Source organism: Talpa occidentalis, unplaced genomic scaffold (assembly GCF_014898055.3).
Source record: "Talpa occidentalis isolate TD23 unplaced genomic scaffold, MPIMG_talOcc4v2.1 talOcc4.8, whole genome shotgun sequence".
In the NCBI taxonomy this organism is placed as follows: Eukaryota; Metazoa; Chordata; class Mammalia; order Eulipotyphla; family Talpidae; genus Talpa; species Talpa occidentalis.
Genome location: NW_023605194.1, coordinates 112,685,543 through 112,711,729, shown reverse-complemented (window position 1 = coordinate 112,711,729; position 26,187 = coordinate 112,685,543). Strand labels below are relative to the sequence as shown.

The 26,187-nt window shown below is 46.1% G+C and overlaps 1 protein-coding gene across 6 annotated transcripts; it reads right to left on the bottom strand.

Moving 5' to 3' along the window:
- Nucleotides 1-46: 46 nt before the first annotated feature.
- On the bottom strand, nucleotides 47-26,187 carry CLGN (calmegin). 6 transcript variants are annotated; one of them, XM_054690200.1, is made up of 16 exons: nucleotides 26,136-26,167; nucleotides 22,473-22,497; nucleotides 17,763-17,918; nucleotides 15,794-15,867; nucleotides 15,046-15,104; nucleotides 14,573-14,714; nucleotides 11,246-11,327; nucleotides 9,791-9,983; nucleotides 9,364-9,553; nucleotides 7,862-7,975; nucleotides 7,610-7,760; nucleotides 6,169-6,384; nucleotides 4,938-5,063; nucleotides 4,575-4,737; nucleotides 3,647-3,712; nucleotides 47-1,717 (listed from the first exon to the last, which is right to left on the bottom strand). In XM_054690200.1, the coding sequence occupies exons 3-16, from the start codon at nucleotides 17,907-17,909 to the stop codon at nucleotides 1,524-1,526; spliced, it is 1,917 nt and encodes a 638-aa protein (XP_054546175.1). In that variant the 5' UTR covers nucleotides 17,910-17,918; nucleotides 22,473-22,497; nucleotides 26,136-26,167; the 3' UTR covers nucleotides 47-1,523. The 6 variants fall into 6 exon arrangements, with proteins under 6 accessions (XP_054546175.1, XP_054546172.1, XP_054546176.1 ...); XM_054690197.1 differs by lacking the exons at nucleotides 22,473-22,497; nucleotides 26,136-26,167 and adding exons at nucleotides 21,397-21,592; nucleotides 22,262-22,466; XM_054690201.1 differs by lacking the exons at nucleotides 22,473-22,497; nucleotides 26,136-26,167 and adding exons at nucleotides 18,036-18,184; nucleotides 22,262-22,392.

The window sequence follows — 26,187 nt, the reverse complement described above, 5'->3', positions numbered from 1 at the left end:
TCTAACCAAACAAAGTTGAAATGAATCTGCAACTGAGAAAGTAAAAACAGCTTTAATAAATCTTTAGGAAAAATATTCATACAAGACATTTGTCAGGCAAGGTTTCCATAAAAGTAAGAAAGGGTTTCTCCCCTAAAGGAGTAGTTCACGCTCAGCCACACTCTCATCTGGAATCGCTCAATACGTCTAGTTCGCTTGGACATTCAAATACAGAGCAAGAGAAGGGTGTCCTCGTGGACGTGGTAAGTCCAGGGAGTCATGAACAAAGTGTGGCGACCGGGTGGCCAGACTGTCCAGCCCTGACGCGGGGACACGCAGAACCCGCCAGGGGAACCCAGCGTGTACTTGCAGTCTCCACTCCAGGACAGCGAACAAATAGTTGCTACTGGCTGGGTTCGGCTTCCTTTCACACAAGGAAGATCCACAGACTGGTCTTCCTTACACGAAGGCTCCAAATGTGCTGCTGGAGAGGGGGCTGCATGGGGACTCAGTTGGGAGGTGCCCCCTGACCGAGTAAGCAAGTCTGCGAGGGGTCAAAGCATCACTGGGGACCATCTCTGCGGTGGCTGCTGTGTGGGCGGTTCTGTGCTATCAGCTCCCCGGGGTCTGACCTGTCACCTTAACATGAAAAGCTCTTAAACTATTTCCAGTGGAATAATGTCTCCATTCTGATGTGGTCCCGTCACTGGGGGAGGCAGCTGGAGGGGCTGCTGTCTACCTTAGAGGCAGCTGTGCAGCTGATGAGAGAACAGACTTAGAGTGGGAAATGAGATGAAAACACAAAGCATGATGACTGATCGTCATTAGCCACTGGACTCTTAATTATCAGATAAAGGAGAATAACTTAAAGACGCCTTGACAATCATTTCCCTATTAGAGAGTGGTATAATTTAAAGAATGAAAAAAGCTTTAAATTTTATTTCCAGAGCAATCTATGCATGAGCTTGCCTGTGACTAGGGCAAGCCATTCTAGCAGAAAACTGTAAAGGTTTGGGAAAAATATGTACACCATTTCATTTCGAGAAACCTATTATTTTTGTTATCAAATGTAAAATATGCTGCACTAATAGCCAGTGATTCTATGAATGACAGACGTTTGTTTCGTCGACTTGCCTGTCAACAAAGCACCTCTTTAAAAGAATCTATAAACTGAGTGAACAAGAGACCATGACTATAATTTGACACAAACCAGGTGAGTGTGGGTCACATACAACACTTTCAATTGCTGATAGGATCAAACAACCATACAGAAACTTTATTGCATGTAGCTCTGTACAACAGAACACACTCTGGCTTTTATTATAAAACCACCAGTTATACTGAAGCAGAACCTTGAAGAGGAAATTCCAGTAACTGAGTTCTCCCCCAACAGCAGCAGAGCTGCTGCATATTATTTCACCCTCCACAACCCAAAACGTTCTCCGAACTATTAAAACTGTGGCACTCCTAATGATACCAGTCTCTGAAATCTGATAGGTAACGTGTCACTTTTCTTTTATTCTAAATTTACAGACCAGGTAACTTCAAAGGTTTTCTTTTCCTAAAATAAATGTCTGAAGGGATAATGTGGCTAGCAGCAGAGCGGGCCGGGCGGCACCTGACTCCGGACACCCCCGCGGCGTGGACACTCGCGGCCTCACTCCTTGCGGACTCGCCTTTTGCGCACGGACTTGACAGGCCCATCTCCAGACCCCGTGCTCTCGTCTGCTTCTTTCATCTAGGAAAGAGAGTCATAGAGTGTTTATTTTGTACAATGAGTAGCAGGAAAATGGGTAAGCAAACAACAACAACACTTTTTCTGCTCTAAAATACATGCTCTCTCAGTCAGATGCCATCTCTGGGCAGCTGATCAGACTGCAGGCAAACTGGTGTTTCAGTTTGTTCTTCTGGCCCGATCACGTGCTCAGAATAACGCCGCTTATCAAACACGCGTCTGTCACGGAAGACTGCTAACAACTCATGATTCTATTTCACGATTTAGAACCTGATTCTGATGTCACAGTAAAGGCTATGTGACATCTGTACTGTGGGACATTAAACACTATTCACAACATTCATGCAGGTGATGAGCTGCTGAGCTGGCTCACAGAGACTTTCTCAGAACTTCTGGCACAGAGAACTTTGAGAAAAATTAGGAGAGAAGAAAGGGAAATACCAAATTTATGGTTTAGGTTGTTTCATTCTTAGGCATTCAAAAGAAGCATTTACATTTATAAACTCATGTAACAAAATAAAATAATGAAGGTATTATGGCCTGACACAAAATAGTTATTTCTCATAGTTACATACTACATAAAAATTGACTTCTTTGCCTCTCTCTAAAATACCTGTAAGAAGACTAAAAGCTGGGAGGCAGGATTAAGATATATTTAAAGGTGCACAGAAAGTTTTGTGAAGTAAAATGTAAGTGGAATATTCAAATCAATGAATGAACATTAACTGTGAAGAGCGTGAAGGCTGAAACAGTGAGTGTCTAAGGCTCGGCCCTGGAACAATGCGCCCCCACACATTCATGCTAGACAGTGGCCCGGACAGGTGGTTAAGACCAGTAACCTGCATATGTACTTTAGGAAACAATGAAACAATCATAAAACAAGTTTATTGGGGAGACGTCTTCAAAGAGACAAAGCAGGTCATTTCATGGCATGAATAGACCAGGCAGCCCCAAGTGATGCGGATGCAGTTCTGTCGGCTAAGACCAGGCAGCTCTTAAAGGGCTGGAGAAGCAGAGAAAACAGGCTTTGGGTAGACACTGGTGAAAAGCAAGCTCTGGCTCTGAATGACAACCAGGATAAAGTCTGATTGCATGATAGACTGAAAAAATGAGGCACAGGATAAAAAGAGGGGCAGATCTCGCCAGTAAATAGGAAAACTAGTTTGTTAAAAGATATAAGAAAAATACCGGATGGTCTCACTCATAGCAGGAATTCAGAAAACCTAAATAAGAGACCAGGAAAAAGACTAATCAATACAAAGTAAAAATCAAAATCAACAAGCAACTATAAACCAGAGACATACTGGGGAGGGGGGGGGGAAAGGAAGGACTAGAGCCAAAATAAGGGGGGGGGGTGCAATTGTACATGGAATATAATCAAAACGAAAATGCATACATTGTGCAAAGATGAAAAAAAAGATGTAAGAATTATATAAAATAAAATATTTAAATTAAAAAAAAAGATGTAAGAAAAAACACCTAAGTAGGCAGATAGTACTCCACTGCCCAGTGAATGAAATACTTCAAAATGCGACAGTAAATTATTAAGGATGATTGAGGATGATTTTACAATAGTGATTACGAAACCTGTAATAAGCAGCATTGCCTTTCACCTCTCAGACGGTCTGACGTTCTCACTAGAAATCTAGTGATAAAACATCACCTCTGAGAGATGCGGCGCTCTGTTCTGTAAAGGCCTGATATAAATTATAGTATTTTCTTGCCTTCTTTATCAAGACATTTAAAAGACAATATGGAGGCTCTTATGAAAGCTGGGGGAAATATAGCAAGACATTCGTCACAAGCCAGACTGTTACTGACGTGAGTGAGGTTACTGGAGAAGCTTTTGAGGGACAATGATAATACACAGAAGTTAGCTTATCTTGACGAAGCTTACCTCATCCTCTGATCCAGACTTATTTGATTTATTACCTTCTTCTTGTCCTTCTATGATTTCAATTTCTTCTTCACTCTTTTCCTCAGGCTCACCTTCCTCTTCTGGAAAAAGATATTTTATTAAAGACTGAGCGAATTAGGGTTTCCCCACTAAAAAGCATTAGATATAATCAAGAGTATTTACATTCCAATGTTTAATAGCAATTTCTCCCTCTAGAATTTTTTAATTACAAATATTCATCACTTTATCCCATTTTTTATAAACAAATCATCTATTTAAGAAAAGGGTAAGTTTGAAACTTTTAGGCTTCAGTGATGAAAACCCAAGACACTGTGTGTGCTCGAGAGAGAGAAGTTTTGAAATCAATTTTCATCAACTGCTAAATTAAAAGCTGTATCCTATAATTTAATTGTAAAGCGCTCTGTCCCAAACTTGGCGTGAGATACCTAGCAAATGCGGAGGTTTATTTCTCCCTAAATGTGTGGGAGGAGGTCAGTGGAATGTGACCTAGAAGCTGATGCCTTCAGAGTCAGAGTGGGTGAGAAGGGGCATGTGTTCCAGCCATCCCTCAGGAATCAAGCTGGGAACAGCAGCCGCCTTGCTGGGAACAGCAGCAAGGGAAGGCCTGGTGTTTGTGTCCTGCCGCAACCCCTGCCTATTCCTTCCGAAGCCCCTGCTCACACACTCCACCTCATCTGCTCCTCGGAGGCAAGAGAAGTCCTTGCAAAAAGCTAAGGCAGAGGGGGCCTATAGTTGCTGGGCTCTGAAACGACTGACCGATGTCTAAGTCTCTCTTTCTAGAAGACAAAACCCAGAAGGGCCCGTTGGTCACACCATCTGCAGCAGTCACGTGTTTTGGGGGATTCAGATGTATAAACTTGACAATAAGCAGGTGCCTTTTGATCTGCTGTTTTTATGAGCTTTGCCAGGGCTCCCATTGTAAGTCACTACCTCCATCTTTACCTTTTTCAAGAATTTCGCCGTCACTCTGTTTTTTTTCCTCTTCCAGGTCTGCTGGCTTCTCCTCCAGGGCTGCCTTCTCTTCCTTCACTTCTTGCTCTAGTGCCCCCTTGGTCTGGGGTTTGCACAGATCAGTGTTTTTATACTCAGCTTCTTCATATTTTTTCTGCGACAATTTAACAGAAGTTATTTTTACTAAAATCGAAGCATTATTAAAATTTTTTTGCAATATCAGACACTGTGAACTGTCAGTAAAACTTAAAGGAAATCTAGTTTATTAATTTTAAGAAGCACTCGCTCACGTCACAGAACTCCGAAACATGAACAGACTTTTCTTCTAAGTTGAAGGGAATTCATTCTCTTTACCTTTACTTTTCGTGGCCAACAAAATGAAATAATCAACACAATCGGAAGTCCTGCTGTCATGAGATAAATGATCCAAAGCCACGGGCGCTCGTCTGCGGCTGTCATTAGCTGCCTCAATATACCAGGCTGGGAGGAAACGGCAAGAATGAAGCTCAGACTTTCCAAACCTTCACGAGGAAACACAACCCACAAAAAGCAAACAAACAAACACAACAAAAAAACAACAAAACCCTCCACCAAGGCATTTTATATGAAGGAGTGATGAACCTGTAAGCCAAAAATCCTTTTATTTTCCCATCTTACACTTTGTAGACTTGCAAGTTAGTTTATCAGCACGTGTCCCTGTTGCTGCCAGTGGCTCTGGAGCAGGAGAGCTAGCTCACCCTGGGACCTGCCACCCACCAGCAGGCAAGAACAACAACAATTTCCTTCTTTTGTAAATTTCAGGACAGAACTACTCTCTATGGGTGTATTTATCTGGTTCATTTAGAAATATACAACTCTGGCAACACATCCTGTACTTTCACAGGGCTCATTAGTCAAATCAACCAAGTATTATTATTCTCCTTTTTTATGAAAAAAACTTTACACCTAAGTTTCAGTAAGAGAATTGTTTCTTATTAAAGTAAAATAAAAACTCATCAAATATGTTGGTTAAAAGAGTTTCAAAATGAGAATCCCTCTTTCTTTACCTACTTTTTTGATGTTTTTTTCTAGTGCTCCCTAAAAAACCAATTTAAGGTATGAATTTTTCTTTACATGATTGAGTTTAAAGATACATTCTCCAAGATGCACTGTGTTGAAATATTTAGCTTAACCTTTTCAAAACAGTGTTAAGATTTGGGGGGAAAAAAATTGAGACACAATTCAATAATAATGTTATGTTAAAATTCTCTGCACGCCAAGTCAAGGATAATTAAAATGAACATAAAATCATATTTGGATTAATATTACCATTTAGGTCTTGAATTGGCCAGGTGACAAAGATATTAAGTAGTCTTGTTTTCAAATAGGCGTTACATTCCATTAAAGCTATCATAACTTAATAAATGAAATAAAGACTTTAACACATATGTAGTTTATAATAAAGCCAAATATTCTGTCTAGATCAACATAAGTACATTTCTTTGACATTTAGTAATTACTGCACATTTTATCTAACGTACATAGGGCCGTTTGTCTAATCTATGACCTGGGCCATGTTCTATTTTCTAAATGCTCAATACTGTACCTCATTGGCATTTGCAACCATTATTTTGACTCCCCAACCATCTGCAGCCCAGCGATCTGCCACTTCTTTTTCGGAACAGATAATGAAATTATCAAAGTAGATATCAGAGGTCATGGACCAAAGCTCTAAACCAAGAGCGCGGAACGGAGTCAGCAGGAACGGATGGTCATCTTCAAAATAATCTGGATTAGGAATTTTTCGAGGACTCCAGACTCCCTGAGGGAAAAGAAAATTTGAAGACACGTTTAAATAAGACAATTTCACTGAGAATGCTGCTCACTACGCTGTGGCTGTTGAATGAACTCAGCAACTTTAACTGGAGAAAACAAAATGCTTTTAACTGATATTAGTTCACTAAATTTGCTTGAAACAAAAATCTTGTTCCTGCTTATTCTGCATAGGATGTTCCCTATGAATAACACTGACTTTCAACTCTGTCAAAAAAAAAAAAAAGCAAACTGAAAATTGAACACACAGAAACTGGAGGTATTAAATTTGACAGCCAGGGGATACTACTTTAGTTGGTTTTTTGTTTGTTTGTTTGTTTTTTAATTAGTAAAGATAGGTGTGGTTTTTTTTTTTTTAGATAACTTTTTTTTTTTCAATTAGTGAAGTTAGTCAAGACAAAATGTTACTAAAAAGGCCCAAATCAGAGAGGTCACTCTGGGTCAAAAATGGAGCCACTCCTTTGAACAGAAGGAGACAGCTGATATCCCTGCTCATTCAAGGCCAAACCTCGCAGCCTAGAAGCCTTGTTACATGTCAAATGACTAAACTCAGCCAACGCAAACGAGCGCCACACTGTGGTCACTCACGGACTAGCCCTGGGCCAGGCACGGCGCCACAGCTAGGGACACAGTGACCACCAAGACAGACCTGGCTCCTGTAGGTGGGATAAATGCTATAAAGAAAACTTCAGTGAGAAATTAGGATGTATAATCCACATGTGCTAAAGGTTAGAAAATGTCAATGAATAAGACAAACTGCAGGGTTAAATGGGTAACGCAGGGACTTCTACAAAAAGCCAGACACACTCAAGCGGTCTGACTCATACTAGCAAAAAATCCAAAATTTAATAATACAATAAAGTAAGGAGCACATTAATGAAGGGTAGGACCCAACCACCAATTAATCACTGAAATGTGTGACGTGACTCCCCTTGGTCAGAACTCGTCTCTTGTATTTAATTCTAAAACAGAACTTGATTCCCAAGTGACCATTAATAGTACAAAGTTCGTGATCTTCAACTTTTAACCTTATCCCTACAGATAACTAAATAATGCATGTTTTATTTTTTAGATATAAATATTTCTATTTGGAGTGTCTTTTCTCAGACCTCTAGAGGACAGCTAAGGTGCACCACCACACATCGAATTTCACAGTTAACTATCGAGAGCCAGACGCGACCACATGGTCACCCCACCGCGGGGCAGCATAGTACCTGGTAGCCCGGATTGTCTATCATCGGAGGCCTCCAGACGCCTTTGTATTTCGGGTTGTCTATCATGGGGGGCTGCCACTCACCACACCCAACCTGACACGCTGGGTTAGAAATTCGAGGTGCTTCCCACTCCCCGTCCATGTCTTCGTTCCTGAGGGCACAAGAACACAGCACATGCGGTGGCCTCAAGCCTCGCGTCAGGAGCCCGCAGGTGCGACAAGAAAGGCAGTGACACAGGCGTGAAGCCCTTACCAGTCAGCTGGCTTCTCGGCGTGCGGGTCTGGGATGAGCTGCGGCTCGTCGTCCAGCCAGCCCTCGGGCTTGACGACACTTGAGTCTTCTATTTGGGCAGGTTCACTGTCATCCCTATTAAATACAGCATTTTAGGCCAGAATTCGGGAAGCTTAAAAGTGCACTTTAAAAAACTCAGAAAAAGGGCCTCCCCGGTGGCGCAGCAGATGAGTGCTGGCTGGCGAAGCTGCCCGCAGCCTCTGCAGTGCCGGTTCGATTTCCTGCCTGCCAGGGAGAACCCCACATAGTGATGTAGACCTCTCCTGCCGCCCGCTGCTCCCCTCAGCAGTGTACTTCGGTCCTTCTGCCTGCTCTGCTCCCTGCTCTGGCTCTGGTGAATTCTCTCGCCCTCCCGCGCTTCTGACTGTACCCAGTGCTTGTATAAATAAATAAATAAATCTTTAAAAAATAAAAATAAAAAAGTAATAAAAAACTCAGAAGGCACCAAAAAGCATTTCCTACCTGCTGTCTGTGGGCTACACCTGTCCCCAGAGCCCCCAACTCTCATCTGCCTATGTCTTCTGCCACTAGGAAGGCAGAGCCCGCAGCCCCCAGGCCAAACCCCCAGAGCCAGCGTCCAGCCCTCGGGTCAGCGTCAGCAACCTCGAAGAGAGCCCAGGGCTGCCCTACCTGATGCTCCACTGGCCACGCCCAGTGCAGACCCTCAGGGGCAGAGGGAGATACCGGGGTTGCCCTTGATTGTTAAGTTTTGGGGTCATTCATTACACAGCAATAGATAACATGATGGGTGAAATACAAAAAGGCAGACTGATTGATTGATTGAGCAAATCGTTGTAAACAAAGGAAGTCTGCTAGAGGATGTGGTTACCCAATGAGGAGGGAATCAAAAAATAGATTCTTAGGAATTAACAAGATCCTTATGGAGAAATTACAAAATACTTGAAGGACAAAGGCGGCCTCGGCAAGTAGAGAGAGACGCAGGTAACTCTCAAGCCATGGGCGCTCAGGAGCTGAATGCATCTGTGTAAAGGAAAATACTCATATCCTGCAGAATAAAAACAATGCAAATACCCAGCCAGTAAAATGGCTAAGCACAATGGCCTGAGTGAATCCTACATAGTTTTATAAAGCGTCAAGGCTGCCCTGACCGTAAGACCAATCACCACTCACTGGAAAGACAGACTCCACGAAGCGTGCACGTGCTGACGGAGGCCAACGAGGAATTAAAGTGGTGGCGTTTTAGACCCACATCACTGACAGTATAAAAAAGTAAAAATGTTCCGAAAAAGGAAACACAATCAAAATTATGATTAAATAGAAATTCAGATAATTAAAAGGCAGGAGAGCACAAAATCCATTTTAAGAAAGAATCTCACCCAAAACAATAAAAAAAAAAAAGTTCAAAGAATATACTTCAGCGGTTATAGAAGTCACTGACATGTTATGTCTCATTGATTAATTATGCCAAGTTGGGGTTTGCTAGGACTGAGCCCTCAGCTTACCAGTCCTCTGGTTTGACTGCAGAAGGATCCGGGATTTTTGCTCTCTCATCCCAATCATCAGGCTTTTTGTCACTGGGATCTTCAACTTCTTTAGGAGGGTTGATGGGAGGAACCACATCCTCTAGCAGACTTCCTTTGTTTACAACGATTTGATCAATCAATACTTCAAATGTGTCATCTGGATTCAACACTGAAAACCAATTCAAAAACAAACATCATATTCATAGGTATTTTAAAGATAATCTTCTAAATAATGAAACTACCCTAAATTTCCAGGGCAAAATAGTCTCTCAACCAGAAAGCGTTATTACCAATGTGCTACAGGTACACCACAAAGGATGCTTGTTCCTGCCGAAGCGCCTGCTGTGAAATGTCATGGCAACGTCAGGCCCCAACACGCGAGGACCGAAGAACGAAGGGGACCTACCGAGGGTGTAGAGATGCGTCCTCCTGTCCGTAAAGAACTTTTTAAGATCTACGTCGGGAGGCTTGGCGTGTTTCTCTTCAAAAACTCCAGTTTTGGGATGTTTGTGTCTGAAGATAAAGTGAAGTTTATAATCTTCGCCACATTTATCTGGTCCAAACATAATGGTATAAGATGTTTTATCATGAAAGTTTTCCTTCAAAGAGAGATGAGTGATGGGATTAGCCCAGAACTATCATGTGAAGAACTGCCCTACTCTCTCCAACTGGGCAGCGTTCACAGAAGTGACCACGCACTGACTCAAAGACCCCCTTGACCAGTGATAATCACAGACGAAGAAAATGACACATCCTATTTCAAAATATATTTTTTAAAGCACATACTACTTCCTCCCTGATGAGGTAGGCGAGACTCTGAAACCAGCCCAGTAACATCTTCCTAAGCTTTAATCACGCTATGTAAGTCTGCACGGTCACTGCTGCAGAGACCAAACTGAGAGGAAAGCGCGCTTCTGACCTGCCGGCCACAGCGAGCAAGCGCCTTCTCAGGGGGACCCCAGGAAATGAGTGGAAAGAGACTAGATGCAGACACTGGTGCGCTCTTCCCGCCTCCCGCCTCCCGCCTCCCTCCTCCTCCCGCCTTCCTCCTGCAGCTGCAGGCGCAGGCTCAGGGCCTGGGCGGGTGGACACTGGGGTTCTAGCTGCCTGTGGCCTGGAGCAAACTTCTTAACCTCTCACAGTTCCACTTTATCGCCTCTAAAATACAGGCGGCACCAGTACCTACCTTACAGGGTTTCTCTGAGTTAATCAAAGTGTTTAGAAAAATATGTGGCATTAGCTTCTATTATTGCCCTTAAGAAACAAGCTTCAACACTCACCACCCCGGGCCTCCCCTTGGCCTGGTCCTAGTGACAGCATGTGGGTCCCCTACAGCAAGCGCTGGGCCTCACCCCTTTCTATTAGGGCAGAGACCCTGGCTGGGCCTCCTGCAGGAGAATGGTGAGACTCCCGTCCCAGCTGCAGAAGGTACTAACACAGCCCCGAAGCTGCATCACCAGCAAGAACATTTTTAACTTGGCTCTCACCATGGGCTGCCAACACCTGAGCTGGCATCTCATTTGCCCGCTGTGCCCTCACTTCCCTGAACAAACTTAAGGTTCTTGTTTTGTAAAGGACATAAGTGGACCTTTCAAGGACTTTTATAAGCACATTACTTTTTATTTACAGACATGGTAAATAGGTAAAGTTGTCTTATGTTGCTCAAGAGGACAAAACTGCCCCCTCAGCTGACAAGCTGGACAGGCAGGAACACTACAAAGCCACAGAGACTCACGGTGAATAAAGATTTTCAAAGTTCTTTTCGATTTCAGTTGAAAATGAAAATTTCAATTTCATCAATTACTCCTTAAATAGACTTATTAACTTTAATAAGGTTTTCTTAAACATTAAAATATCATACCAGATTCAAACCATCAGTGTCTGCTAGGAGTTTAATGTATGCACCTCCACAATCAATACCATCTTGAAAATTTACTTCATATCTAAATGAAGGGAAAAAGAATCACACTGCTGATAAATAAAAGTTACTGATTGTTCTTCACAATCTAATGTAATACTCTCAATTCATTTAAACACAAATGTTTGACATTACCAGAAACTCATGTAAAGCATGTAGGGAAAATAAGCAGAAATGTTTCCTTGCTGCAACTCCTTAAAACGTTAAAAATAGAATGATTAACATCAGCAAGAGAGAAATCAACCAATTGTTGAAATAATTTTTCCATCGACACTGCTAAATTCAGAATGAGATACACTGAATAAAACTACTAGTGGAAACGGGACATCAGATAAGGCAGGCTCTATACACATTCTTTATGAAGTAAAAAACACAGACCATGAAGACAGGAGCTGTAGCAACAGATCTTTTGGAAACTGCTGATGAGCTTATTCAGTTCACTGCTAGTTTGCCTTTTGGCTCAACTACCCCTAAAACATGTTAAATAGATGTGTGTTTCAGTATCCCCAGCAAGGAGATTTCAGAATCTTAATTAATAGACACAGCAGATACAAGGTAAGAGCTGAAAGGGGGTGACCTGGGGCCACAACATTGCATAATTCTCAGTGCAAGTTGGCAGCTCTTTTCTTTTCTCACGTAAGGAAATACTCTTGTTTGTGCAGTAAGACAGAGCCTTGCCCACAGTATGGGAAGAGACCAGCAAATTGATGTATTGCACGTGACAAAAACTGATGAAGAAATGGCTATCAAAGTGAATGAATTAAAAGGAGACAGAAATTGGAGATGCGAAAGGAACAAGTCAATACTGAATAAAGGACTGTAGTTTAAAATATTTCAGGAAACTTTAGTGACAAGAAAGGAAAAAATAAAATAGCATACAAAACAGCTTGAACCCAGTTAGTGTCTATCTTTGCTATTGAAAAGAACAGAGGAAATTCAGAGATTGTCTCTGAGTTTTCACTGGATTATGGGAGACCCCCCCCCCCGCCCACCTCCCACTCTGTTTAATGACTAGAGGTGTCTACAGAAGTGGCCGCGGCATGAACTTTGGAGTCAGAGAGACCAGAGACGCATCCTCATTCTGCCACTTGCTCCAGGCCGCTGAGTGGAGAGGCCAGGTCCAGGTGCCAACCACCCCGGGCTGCCTGGCCACACGGCACGAGCCCACCAAGGCGGAGGGGCGTCATACGCATCGGGGCAAATAAACACCCAATAAGGTTGCTTCTGTTATGACAAGAAGAAAGGTTTTGTCTAGTTCTTTTTCATTTTTAAAATAAAGGACAGTCTGTTTTCCTCAAGATCTTACTTTTTATTTTTAGCAACAGCTGGCAAAGACATTTTCTTCATGGAACAAGTCTTTGACAACTATAAAGTCAAATAAATGCTGCAGGATGTGGTTAGAGGTAGATACCCACTATTTTGGGTAAAACAAGAGAATTTTACTAGAGGCGAGCTAAGGACAGAGCTCTGCAAAAAAAGGTAGGGACTAGAAGAACAGTTTTCTGAAATGTCCGTAAATTTGTACAAATAACTTCATTGCCTCACAGCCTCAGTCATGTGTCTGTTCACACTGCTGACCTGCAGAGTGTCCAGATCATTAACCTGTGTTTCCGATGAATAATTCACAAGGGATTAGTGGATCAGGGAAATGGCATCGAGAAGTTTGCTGCTAAGCTTTAGTCAGGAAAAATGAGGCCGTAGGCAGAGGCTAACCTCACTGTCTCCAGAGCATTCCCCAGCTCTTTCATGAAGCAGTGATTACTGTCAGGGGAAAAGAACTGTGGTCACAAATATCTGGGAACCACAGCGCAAAAGTTAAAACCTTGTTTTTAAATAGAGAACTTCTCAAAGTCGTTAATGGGTAAATATCCTTCCTCATGTCTAAGGTTATTTTATTCTTAGTTTCTAAAATTTGTATGATAACATAATGGGTATTAACATTATACAGTTTGGAAAAAGCCACTACAAAATTAATAACGAATACATAGTAGTCATGGTATTTAATATTTATTTTATCGATATTAAGAGAAACGTCCACTGTGCTTTGAACTGTTTTCAAGCATATCAGAGACTGCCATTCAATTCTTCCTGGTTCTTGCTTTTTCAGGAAATTAGTTTCATAATTACTTTAATAATTTTTTAGACTTTTTTCCAACCTTTGTTTCTAATCTTGCAAGCTATCTTCTGCTTACTTGCCTACCAGTAATTTATACTGAACACAGTAAATCTGATTCATTTTCTGCCACGTTATGCTTTATATATTTTTTTTCCTTTTGCTTTTTCACTGAAGTCACAAAGGATCAAAACAGAAAGTGAGAGTATATGCTATCCACCTAAGTTTTAACTGAATAATATTACCTCCCACTTTTAGGAATAAGAAAAATCAAGTCCAGAATAATTATAAACAACATGAAGCTCAAATATTAGTGCCAATAAGTACTCCCAACAATATTTTAAATTTGTTCAAATAATTGTTGTATGTTCTCTGACATTACTTAATATTTAAACTTACTGAAAAATTAAGTCAATTATGCCAATGTTTTTTGAAAAGTTCTAAAACGCAAAATGAATTTTACTTATACCACATAGAAACATGTTTATCGTGTTAGCAAACATCAAAAAGGACTCTGGAGTGACACTGTTTGCAGCTAACACCATTCCCTAGGCTGAATTAACTCTGGACAGCCACCTCTTCTGATGAAAGGTGGGAAGTAACATGCATACATTTCCTGGTCTTTGTTTTTGATTTAAACTTTATTGGTTTTATCACTGCATTTGCATGGCTCTATTCTGCTTTTAGAACAGGCAGGGGTGAAGCAGCTGGAAGGATCTATAGTGGTTCTGGGGCCGCGCATGCCAGCAGCTGCCTGGCGCAGGGTAGAGACAGTCAGCATCTCCCGGTAAATGAAACCTGCTGCTGAGGCTCACATCTCTGGTTTAACAGTGATGTTTAATGTGCTGCTCTGAATACAGAGTGTCTTGACAGCAAATAGTTTTAAGGGTTAAAAGTGATTTTAGCATGTACTATAAAGTCTACAATGGCAGAATTTCATGTATTATAGCATACATTACCTAACCTTTTAATTAACTTGCTTTTCACTCAAAGCCTCAGGCTGGTTAAGTACAGACATGCATGTGTACTTCAGTCAGGGCCACTAAAGGGAGAAGCTGGACTTTATACCCATCATCTAAAACCAACTTTTGTTCAAACGGCTGGGCACGTAAAACACCCATAAATTTCAGGGAAAGCATTCAACACCATCCACTTACTGGATGATCAGAGGCTTGTCGGCAAAGACGAAGGGCTTGGCCAGGACAGCGGAGATGGCGTGGTGCTTCGCTCTGGACTTGAGCACCAGCCCCCGGTCACCAGGCACGCGGTTCTCTCTCAGTTCTTCTATTTCCCATCTTCCTACAATACAAGGTGATACAAATTAAAGTAACATATGCTGACTTAGTAATTAATCATAAGCAGAATTTATCATTCTGTTTCAGGACATACAAAAGACTAAGCATGGGAAGCTCAGCTCTGCAGTCAGAAGATGGGGCAACGGCTTCAGGCTGGGTAACCCCCAAAATACTGGGACCCCCCCCAAATACTGGAAACAAGACAAAAACTGAGTCTCCTACTGTGAAGCAGGATGTGGCCTCAGGCCCCTCACAGATATTTAATAGAAATACCATCTCAAAGCTAGTGAATGGTGCCATACTGGTAACAGCAAATAGTTAAACTAATTTTTTACCGTCATATATAGAAATATCCTCATCTGCATCATCTTTCTTTGCTTTGGATAAGACCCACCTATAAATAAGGCAAAGAAAATGCATACCATTAAAAATAAAATGCCGCAATTTATTGATACAGATGCATATAGCTAGATCTTTATAGGTATAGCTTTATATATGCGTATTAGTAACACAACAAAAGATAATCCAGCATTACTTTTCATTCAAATATAAATGAATACTGAGAGGCTGAATAAGAATAGCTATACTTAATCCTGCAAAGCTGCAGTTAAATCAAATTTAGAACCTGCAATTTACTAGCTGCATGATCACAGACATGATAGTCTACCGAGCCTCAATTTCCTCCCCTGAAAATGCAGCAAAGGTTGTGCTTACCTACCTACCTAGGACAGTGTCCAGCATATGCAATCAATAAATGATAACTGCCATACTGTTTTTACCATTATTTAGGGTGGAACATTAACCTGATTTTGTCATCTGAAATTATTAATAATTTCCCTAAGGAATGAAGAAATGTTATGTTTTCACTTCTATCCACAATTCATTTGTATATTTTCGTAAATAACTATTCAATTTAAATATTTCTATGGCTAAAAAACATGTTAAGCTACTGATTGACACTGTCAGATGAAGGACTTTACACTTCTGACAGTTCTGCAGCAGAGGCAATTCTCATAAACCAAAAACCAAGAACATCAAAAGCTAACCAAGTCAAGGAAAACCTTCCTTTGAATGAATACTCACCCAGCCAACCTTCCATTATCAAAAGTTTCTGTAAAATATACTTCTCCTATAGGTTGAGGTGTCTTATAATTTATCTAGAAAACAGATTTTTAAAAATCTAAAGTTATTCATCTCTACAAGTACTTTAAATAATCTCACTAGGTCAGAAAAGTACACATAAGTAACACAGACATGAGATGAGGTCTCTGACTTCAAATCTCTGAACCTGGTGGTGACAAGATATGAAAGAATAAAGCAGCACAGAGATGGGCAAATGTCACATGCAGAGAACATACCAGCCCTGACTCAGCCTCGAAAGGAATTTAGCAGGTGGCAATACTGGGGGATAAAGATCATCACAAGCAAAGTAAATAGCGTGACCTAACAGCATGTAAGACAAAAAAACTTAGTAGGCACATAGACTAGTTTAAAATGAATTCTCACATGTCCCGCTGTAGGCCTAGAGGAGGAAGGGAGATCGTTTTGAAAAATGAGAAGCCAGAGACACTGGCTAGGCAACACCGCAGCCCACGCCCTGGCCTGCTGCAGCGCCTCGGGCTCTCGCGCTGACAGTGAAGAGGAGGAGCTGCTTGAGGTGACCTCGAGGTTCTGTTCAGCCTGACACTCCACATATTGACACACGGGGCCTCAGGGCGGGCAAAGCCGCTTCCCAGCCCCACAGCCACAGGAGGAGGAGGAGGAGGAGACGTGAATCCGATAGTCTGACCCCAGAGCTAACACACTCAGCCGCTGCATGTGCCCACAACACTGCTCAAGTGATGAAAAAAAACTTACTGACAAACTGTCAAAAGATAATTTGAGTGGGTGAGGAGCGGGGCCCTTTCTGACTCAGCCGAGCGAGCTGAGCCGCAGGGTCAACTGCGATGTGTCGTCCCCATCTTGGGAGAGGGATGCAGCAGCGCTCTTCTGATTCCCCTGCCCCGCCCTGCCCCGCCCTGCCCTGCCCTGCGAGTACTTTTCCTCTTTAAGGGAGGAAAGTTCGCAATGAAGCACCTAATCACCTTCAGGGTCAAGACTCTGCTGCCAACACTGCCAGCCCCTCAAAGTTCCCGCTCGCTCCTCCCTCTCCACCCCTGGCAGCAGGGGCTGTGGGCCCGCGGGGCGTCCTCTGGCCTGGCCACCCTGTCGCCCCCTGCAGTCTCTCTAGCCCTTTGTTCACACCTACTTACCGTCCTTGCATCACACGGACAACTGCTCTTTCTCACCTACCATCTCCCAACACAGAGGGTGGCAGGGGCCAGCCAGCCACGCCGCCGCCCCTCCAGTAGCTGTCCCCACGTCCTCCCTAGCGCCGGGGCTACTTTCTGTCACTCAGAGATTAGGACTTAAAAGAAATATCCTGTGGGGTTTAAAATTTATCAGGAGAAAAAACTATTCACCTTCAACATGTGAACACCGAGTGCGCTAGCAAGGACGGCTTCAGCAACTGCGCGCAGCGCTCCGCGGCGCTTCAAGTTGGCACGAGAAACGCAACTGACGCTTTCTCACCACCAAAACTACTTCTGGAAAAAATCCTGACGGTTTCAATATTAGATCTGAGAATTCCTCAAAACACAGATGTTCCCACTGGGTCAGAACCAGGGAGCCCCGGCGTGGCCGCCTCGCCGTCACCGCCCATTCTGATCCGTTCTCCTGGCAGCGTCAGAAATAAGACTGAAAACCTTTCTGAGCTAACGCGTTCAGTCCTCCTGCTAGCCAGTGACAAACCCCTATGCTAGCCGCAAAAGACTTCTCCCCGTTTACTTTTACATTTACTTAGAAAATGAAGACTATTAGAATTATTGCAAGTTTTTTAATTGTATTCTTTTTATTGAGGCAACACTGGCTTACACGCTGTATAGACTGAGGGAGTCAGTTCACGACTCTCCAGATGTGAGTCACCACCCCTCGCCACCACCTGAGAGACCAGTCACTCCACGCATCAGTCAGGCAGGGGAGCAAGTCACAGCTCACTTCTCAGTAACCTCACCTCGGGGGAGAGTTCTCCTTCCTTCATATCAACCTCTTCTGAATTTTCATCAAAGTCTTCCACCATTTCAACACCATCATCTATGGATTCTGTGTTAACAGAGACGAACAGAAGACCCAGACACAGCCAAGAGCTGTGGAAACGCATATTGACCGTCTGTGAAGTGAAAATAAAACCAAGTGAGAAGAACGATCATATGTGCCAAAGGCACAACACCGTCTCCTTAATGCTTCCTTTAGTCTAAATGAGGATTTAATTGTTAAACTTTCTAACCTTATTAACAAAGCTGTCTGAACAAGTGAAAACACCAACTTCCAATCTCACAGGACACAGACTGTGGAGCTGCAGTCCGGCCTCTGAAAACAGCCAGCAGCACAGATCCTGGAGAGAAGGCGGGCGAGGACCTGGTGCCCTTGTGCAGCCTTGAAAAGAGGACGTGATTCCTAAGTGTCCACAGAGGCCACGTTTCATGACAGTGTGGCCACTTTGTCACTATAAGGTTAATTAAGTGTATATGACATGCAATTGGAAATTTTAGAATTATAAAACCTAAATACATTTATCTGTAAACACCAAAAAAAAACTAAAGAGAAAGTCTGTTCACAATGTACTGTGATCATCTTCAGCTGACATCAAATCTCAGCTTAAGAAAAAGCAAATAGGGCCTCCCCTGCTGGCGCAGTGGTTGAGCGCTGGGCTGCGAAGCTGTCTGCAGCCTCTGCAGCGCCGGTGCGATCCCCCGCTGCTGGCGAGGGTCCCACATGGCGCGCAGACCTCCCCTGCCATGCCCGCTGCTCCCCTCAGCAGTGTACTTCGTCAGTCTGCCTGTTCTGCTCCCTGCTCTGGCTCTGGTGAATTCTTTCACCCTCCTGTGCTTCTGAATGTACCCAGTGCTTGTATAAATAAATAAATAAATCTTTAAAAAACAAACAAACATCAGATTACAAAAGGCATTTTTCCATGTAGTTAACTCAACCGAATTGACTACTTCAAGAGATGGACACTTCACAAGCATGCGTGGGTCCAGCAGCCTTGATCTCTAAAGCTCACCAGCACAACTCTAAGTTACTCTGAAAATGCATGTTAAAAGAAACCCCCTCGATCTACCGAATTTGAATATTCTATATTAAAGGTGTGTTAATGCTGCCATCTTCATGGACAAAGAACACAAAAATGTCATTAGCTGTCACCTGCTACAAGAGCTTGACTCCTTGAGTCACCCTCAAGTGGTGGACTGGATGGGAAGTGAACACAGACATCAATCTGACTTGCTAACTGTACTTAGCTTTCCACTTTTGGGCACAGGAGCGAATGCATCTGCATTACTGTTAATAACCTTAGAAGGTTCATTTTCTCAAAGTGCAAGAGCCTTCCGTGATGGACATCATGTAGTAAAGGTGTTTTGCTTCACTCAATCACATTTGAGTAAAAGAGAAATACATGCATTAGTAACAGCAGCAATAACAAATGTCACTATTAAATTAGGGCCGCATCCTCGCCTTCAGAATGAAAGGATACTTGGGTTTCTCAATAATTTATTGAAAAGTATGTGCTCCGTGTCTCCTTGGAGCTCTGGGGCACCGGGCTGGCTGCCGGGGGCCTGGGGGAGAGCGAGCAGGCAGTCCCACTTTGGGAGGCCTGCTTTCACTCCAACCAGAGCGCCCCAACTGTGTCTGCGACATCCCAGTTCTTCCCACCTTTCCAAGACAAGGGGAAATGGTGGTTGCCAGAGTCTCGTCGGGTGTGATCGAGGCAGAACTGCTGAGCTGCATGGCCAGGGGCATAAAAGGGCCCGAGCAGCTGTGTATTCCTCGCGCCATACAGGTTGCCGAAAACCACCAAACGGCATTTCTGCTGTCGTGACCGAGGGTGGCCTGGGAAGCACAGGCGTCTGCAGGCCTCTCTGACCTAGCGTGTGTTCCCTGTACGGCTGCTGAGCCGCTGAAAACTGAAGTGTGAGTGACTCTGGCCAAGTATCAGACACCATCCTCCCCAGTCTCTGGACCAAGACCAAGGATCTTGGCCTGATCCACCACAAAGGATTTCACCAGTATCACTTAAAAGCAGTCTCTGTGCCCTATTGGATCTCTGTGACAGCCCCAAACCACCAGGTGTAAAATAGCTCATGTACTGGTGGATGCACCGTGCACTGCTACGTCAGGGCAGCTGCAGCGTGGAGGGAAAGACAGCACCGCCCCAGGACCTGTGGTGCAGCACAGGCAGGTTGCCAGGGCAGCCACACTTCTTTTGTCAAAAAGGCTTGTTATCTTTGGAGTCAGGTGTGGATCGGACCGAGTGGTGCGGATCCAGCGAGCCAGTGGTGCCAGTTCCCACCTGGCGGCAGCAGCCTGGACCAGAGCGCTGATGTTTCAGGTCAAGTCCAAAGACAAGAAAAGCTGGGCAGGAGGCGCCCCCTCGTCCTCACCCAAGGGTCAGACTTTCTGTTCTGTCCTGCCTGCTAGTGACTGAACGAGGCTCAGCCTCCTGGGGGAGGGCAATCTGCTCCAGTCAGTCTACAAGTTAAATGTTAATCCCACCCAAAGGCACATTCATGTACACAGCAGGACGTCTCACCAAATATCTGGGTCCCCTGGGGTCCACACCAGAAACCAGAAATCATGTGGGGGCTCTGAGATCTTATTTTAGCTTCTATTTGAACCTTAACTAATCTACTAACTACAACAGTGTTTCTTTCCCTAAATTGGAAGGTCCTAGAAACAAAGAAAATACTCCATGAAATACAGCAAAAAGTGGGGGAAAAAAATCACAACAACAGAAACCGTTGAAAATAAAGCTTTCTTGGAGACTGACCGGCAACAGGGCCACAAGCAGTCCAAGCAGGCCTGGCCCGACCCAGGCGTCTGAAGGTCTCCAGCCGCAAGCACCAAAGGGCTGAGGTCAGAGAAACGCTCAGCACTGGACCTGGCCATTCAGCACAGGCCAGCACAGGCCACTCAGCAATGGCCTCAGCACAGGCCATTCGGCGGCACCAACCACAGGAATGACTACGCCTGCCTCTGGCCACACACGAGGTTCAAGTGGACCGGACAGCACCACTTCCCAAACAATGCTCACGGGAACACCACAGCGACTCGCTCTCGGCTGTGCAGGGCGATGCCGACGCCACATGGTTCCACACGGGCAGCAGGTGGCAAAGAGCAAAACACAAAACAGACCAGAACAGCAGCTCCCCGAGGGCCAGGCCTCTCGCTTTTGGATTCATGGTGCCCAGAAAGCGCTGGTTTGCGGTGAACAGCAGCCGATGTGCTCATAGGATGTCCGCACGCAGGAGTGATAGGAAGGAAAGGTTATGGGGGAGGGAAATAGATGTTACCAAGCAACCAACCGGGATGTGTTTGTTGCCCCAGCACAGCGGCAGTATATTTAGCAGAAGGGTTTCTAGGCAATTAGGGGGAAACCAAAAATAAAATGAGGGCGTTTTCCCTGCCCATGAAAGTCTACAAGGTCTTTGCAGGAGGCTGGGGGAATCCTTTTCTAGAATTTAACACACAGAAAACTCCTGAATCCTATATATGACAGGTGTCTTTAGCTATGGTTTTATGAGTGAGAAATAGTCTTGTCAGTGGTTCTAATACTGGTCGTCTAACACGTACATTTCATTGTTAAAACTTACCAGTGAAAACATTTCCATAGAAAAAAAGAGATCCTGGTCTTGATAAGGTTTGCAGTTTTATGATCTAATTTAACATGAGGGTAGTAACGTATACTTTTTTAACTCTACTCTGCTTCTCTAAGAACATCTCTCATCGGGAGTTTCTTGGAAGTTTACTGTAGACATGCTTCATTGTAACAACGCAACCCCCAGTTTACTAGAAAAGGCAGTAAACAAAAAATTCAGATTAAAAAGGTTTTCTGTGACCACATCTCACAAATTTTCACCAGAATTAGAAGGTATTCTTGGAATTGCCTGGCTATGTGGCACAGAGAAAATTCACGTTGAGGGCACCACAAATGAAGGAGAGAGGCAGGTAGGCGTGGCGAGGCAGCTTCTTCCCAGGCAGCTGTAGGACTCTGCTTGAAATGCAACTATTTCCTCAAAGAAGAAACTAAGATGCGTCAGGGGTTCCTTAACGTCACGAAGGCTAACTTTTTGAGAAATTCAGGGTGGTCAGCTGGCAGACAGCTATTTGTGACTGTCCTTTATGTGCCAGGTACGACGGCTGACAATGAATTTACGGTAGTAAGTAAAACAGACCTGGCCCTGAGCTCACAGAGCTTCAGTCTCGCATGGAAAAGTAGGTATCAAACAAACAACCAGAAACGTCACGCAAACATAGCAAGAGACAGTAAAGGAAGGAAGCTGGAAGATTTCATCATGTATGTGGTAGGAGAAGGTCAGAGAAGCCTCCCCGAGGAAGCTACAGCTAGAGAGAGGCGGGGCGCGAAAGCCCTGATTCCTGGGCAGGGCCACGGCGGCAGGACACAGAGGAACCCACGGAAGAGGGGATGGGGCCGGCGGTGCTGTCGTGAGAACCTACAGTGTGTCGAGCCCACGGACGCAGACCCTGCAGCACTCCGTGACGAAGGCGCCGGTGTCTGTCCCACAGAGAGCGAGGCTGGGGAGAGGCACTTGGCCGAGGACACGCAAGACCGCTGGGCGCAGGAGCCACGACTCCGAGTCTAGTTCCAGCTCTACGCGTTCCTTTCACCACGGCGCCGAGGCCAGAAGAACAACAATTAAATCCTCACCCAATGACATCCGGGTTCTAGGCCTCTAAGATTGAAGAAAAAAGAGTAAATATTTTCTTATTAAGTTGTGTGGGTTTTATACTTTAAAATGTATATCCGAATTACATTTATGCAGACGTTTAGCTAAGTGACCGTCAAAAAGATTTCAGGATACTAACAAACACAAAAACCTTACGGCATTATGTTTGCATACTACTATACAATTTTACAAAGACGTCACACAAACTTCAGCATTGCAGGGTAAGGTAAAAGCATCAGGCTTTTCTGCCCTCCCGCCATCAGGATGGATGACGGAACCCTGCGGTCCTGAATGTATGCCTGACGGCGGGCACCTGGAGCGGGGTGTGGGCATAGGTAGGTGGGATTCACCGGGGCTGAGACTGGGCTTTTAAGGGCGGCGTCACGGGGACGCCAGCAGAAACAGAGCAGCAGAGAAAGCAGCAGAGTACCACGAGAGCAGAAGAACCACGAGAGAAGAAATGGCCACCAGAGAAGGCCGGAGAGCCCAGAGAGAGTGAAGACTTGCTGGGGGCTGGGAGGCCTGCCCGCCTCCCGGCCCCCCATCACCCCTGCCTGCTGTGTACCCGGTAAATCTCAATAAAAGCCTGCAAAAGCCACCCAGGGCTCCGGGCCTCTCTCCTCCTTTACCCCGTCTGCTGGATCAGAAAACCTGTCCCGAGTCCTTCCTGCCCTTACAAGCATATTTAAGACAATTCCCCCACTTCTCAGTCAAAAAAGCTCAAGGGTAAACAGTGATGCTGACTGTCACAACTACGGTTATCAATGCTAGCTGTTATAAATGCCTCTAGGTATCTCCTTCCCTTAACAACAGCATCCAGATGAACGTCAATACGATCACAACGTCCTATAGCAGGTACACTGACTCCCCAAAGATGCCCGCTCCCTGGCCCTTGGGTCTGTGAGTGTAATTTCAGAGTGAAAGGGACACTGCAGCTGCAGTTACGGCTGCTAATTAGCTGACCTTAAAACAGGAAGAGGAGGCCTGGGTCATCCAGGTGGGCCCAGTGTAATCCCGAGGAACTCAGAAGGGGAAGCTATAAGCAGGACAGACTGGAGAGAGGGTCTCTCCGCCCAACCTAGGGACTGAGGAGAGGGCCAGGAGCCAAGGAAGGTGAGCGGGGTCCAGAAACCCAAGACAGCTCTCTTCAGGGACCACATTTCCCCAACTGCAAGCGACTGAGTTCTGCCATCAACCTGGACCAGCAAGGAAGCGGGTTCTCCCCAGAGCTTCCAGCAAGGGGCGCTTGATTTTAGCTCCGAGACCTGTGTCAGATTCTGCCCTGGAGAACTGCAAGAAAAGGAATTTGCGTTTCTCTAAGCTGCTGATTGTGGCAATTTGTTATGGTCGCAATGAAAAATGAATGCCCCTTATGATTCCTGTCCTTAATTCTGGCTTCTTCAAAGCCTTCCTGACCAACCAGGCCTACCTGACAATGGCAACAGCACTTCCCAGAGCCGCAGCTGCCTCCTCGGGGAGCTGTACTCCCTAGGTTTCTAAGGCGCCATTCTGGATCCCTGATGCGCTTCCTTTTCTCTGCCTCTGCCATGCATGCTGCCTGGTCTTCCCAAAAGCGGCTGCCCCTCAGGATTCTGTCCCCAGGCTCTCTCCTGGCATTGCATATACTCCTGGCTGCAACCTACAAGGACTAACACATGACTCCCAAGTCCTAGCCACAGCAGGAGCTCACTCTTTGGTTGCCCGTCACCACTAACTTGAACTTGGTTCTTTCCTCCCAAACCTGCACCTCTGCACTTGGGGGCTCCCTACTGTCTGTCTATCCCTCTGCTACCGTCTTAGTTTAAGAGCCCTCCGTTTCTGAAAGGGGTTGGTAAACCCGCACTTTGCCTCTTCACTTCCAGTCTATCCAATTGCCAAATCCATCCCCTGGCTTCCCTCTAGCATGGGTCTTCTGAAGAAGTCGTCTTATTTTACTACCTGTGTATAAAAATGTTCAGCAGTTCTCAGCATCAATTATGCCCCTTCAACTCACTTCACTCTCTCTGCACCCCCGGCCCCTGTGCACATTCCAGCCGCTGCTCTGTGTGCAGTTTCTTACAACTGGGCTGCCTTCCCGCTGCAGGGTTTTCATGGCTGGCGATGCAGCCCCACCACGGCCTGCCTCCGAGCAGAGCTTGAAAATCACCTAAGAATCTCTGTGTGGGGCAGCGTCAGGAACTCGGCTGCTGTGACAGAAGGACCTGGAACGGCCCGATCGCACAGAGTATCTAGTTCTGTTTAAAAGGCAAGTGGAGCAGCACTGTTTACAATAGCTCAGCTTTGGAAACAACCCAAATGCCCAAAAACAGATGACTGGATCAAGAAGATGTGGTCCATATACACCATGGAATATTACTCAGCATTCAAAAAAGATAAACACATGCAGTTTGCAGCAACATGGATGGCGCTGGAAGGGATCATGCTCAGCGAAATAAGCCAGAAAGAAAAAGAAAAATACCGGGTGGTCTCACTCATAGCAGGAATCTAGAAAACCTAAATAAGGGACCAAGAAAATGAATAACTATAAGAAAGTGAAAATCAAAATCAACAAAAAACTATGAACCAGAGACACTTTTTGGGGGTGGGGGGCGGGAGGGGAGGGATTGGGGTCAAAATAAGGGGGTTGCAATTGTACGGGGAATATAAAAATAAAATTTAATTAAAAAAATAAATAAAAATAAAAGGCAAGGGGGGGGAACTGCTCTGGGCCTGCGCTTTCCATGGCTCGAGTGACAAGGTGGGTGAATCAGGCCGCCAGGCACCTGCCGCCCGCCGGGAGCACCGCGCTCCCCTGGGAGCTGGGCACCAGCAAGGGCAGCAACGCGCCCACCGACGCCGCCAACGTCCCCGCAGGGACTACCCAGGCCCGCGGGAAGAGCAACCACCTGCCGGGCGGGTCTGGCGAGGAGGCCTCGGGGTGAGGGACCGTCCCCGGCGGGGAGGGCGGCCCAGGCGCGCCGAGGGCACCGGCCGAGGGTGCTGGGAGCGCGAAGGCAGCGGGGTGTCTCCCGTCGGGGGAGCCGGAGTCCCGCCGCGGGCGCCGGCCCTGCCCCTCCCGCCGCCGCGGCCCGAACCCCAGCAGGCGCCGCCCCCGGCCCCGCGGCTCCGGCAGGCGCTGGACAGAGACGCCCCTCGAGGGCGGCCCGAGCCGGGCTGGAGGCGCCAACGAGGCTCCAGAGCGAGAGTCCAGGACGCGGCCGGCCCGCCCCGCCCGGGCGCGCTGGAGGCCCCCGAGCACCTCGGGCCCGCGCGCCGGCTGGACCCGCCCCCCCGCCCCCCAGCCGGCCGCGCCCCCGACGGCGGCGGGTCCCCACGGCCTCGGGGCGAGCAGCCGCGCGGGGAGCAGCGCTCGGGCGCGCCCCGGCCCCGCCGCCGGCCTCGGGCGCGCGCCCCGGGGCGGACGCGCAACGGCCGGAGTAACGGACCCGACGCCCCGGCCCGGGGAGGGCGCGGAGGGGCCCGGGCGGCCCCCGGCGCGGCAGGCGGCAGAGCGCCCCGGGCGCCCGTCGAGTCGACCCGGCGCGGAGCCCCCGGCCCCGGCCCCCGGCCCGCCCGCGGCTCCCGGCCCCCGCCCCGGGCGGCGAGGCGAGGCGAGGGGCGCGGCCGGCGGGGCGGAGACGCGGCCGGCGCCCCCCGCCACGCACCTGTCCGGCGGGCCCGTCCCGCGGCGGCGGCGCAGGTGTCCGGCCGCTCCCC

Bases quoted from the DNA above. Each gene is read 5' to 3' on its own strand.
- CLGN (XM_054690197.1), bottom strand. The intron at 11,328-14,572 runs GTAAGTGGATGG...CCCTTCATTTAG, and splicing joins GACAAGCCTCTGATCATCCA to ATATGAAGTAAATTTTCAAG. The intron at 9,554-9,790 runs GTAGGTCCCCTT...ATTGGTTTTCAG, and splicing joins GACGCATCTCTACACCCTCG to TGTTGAATCCAGATGACACA.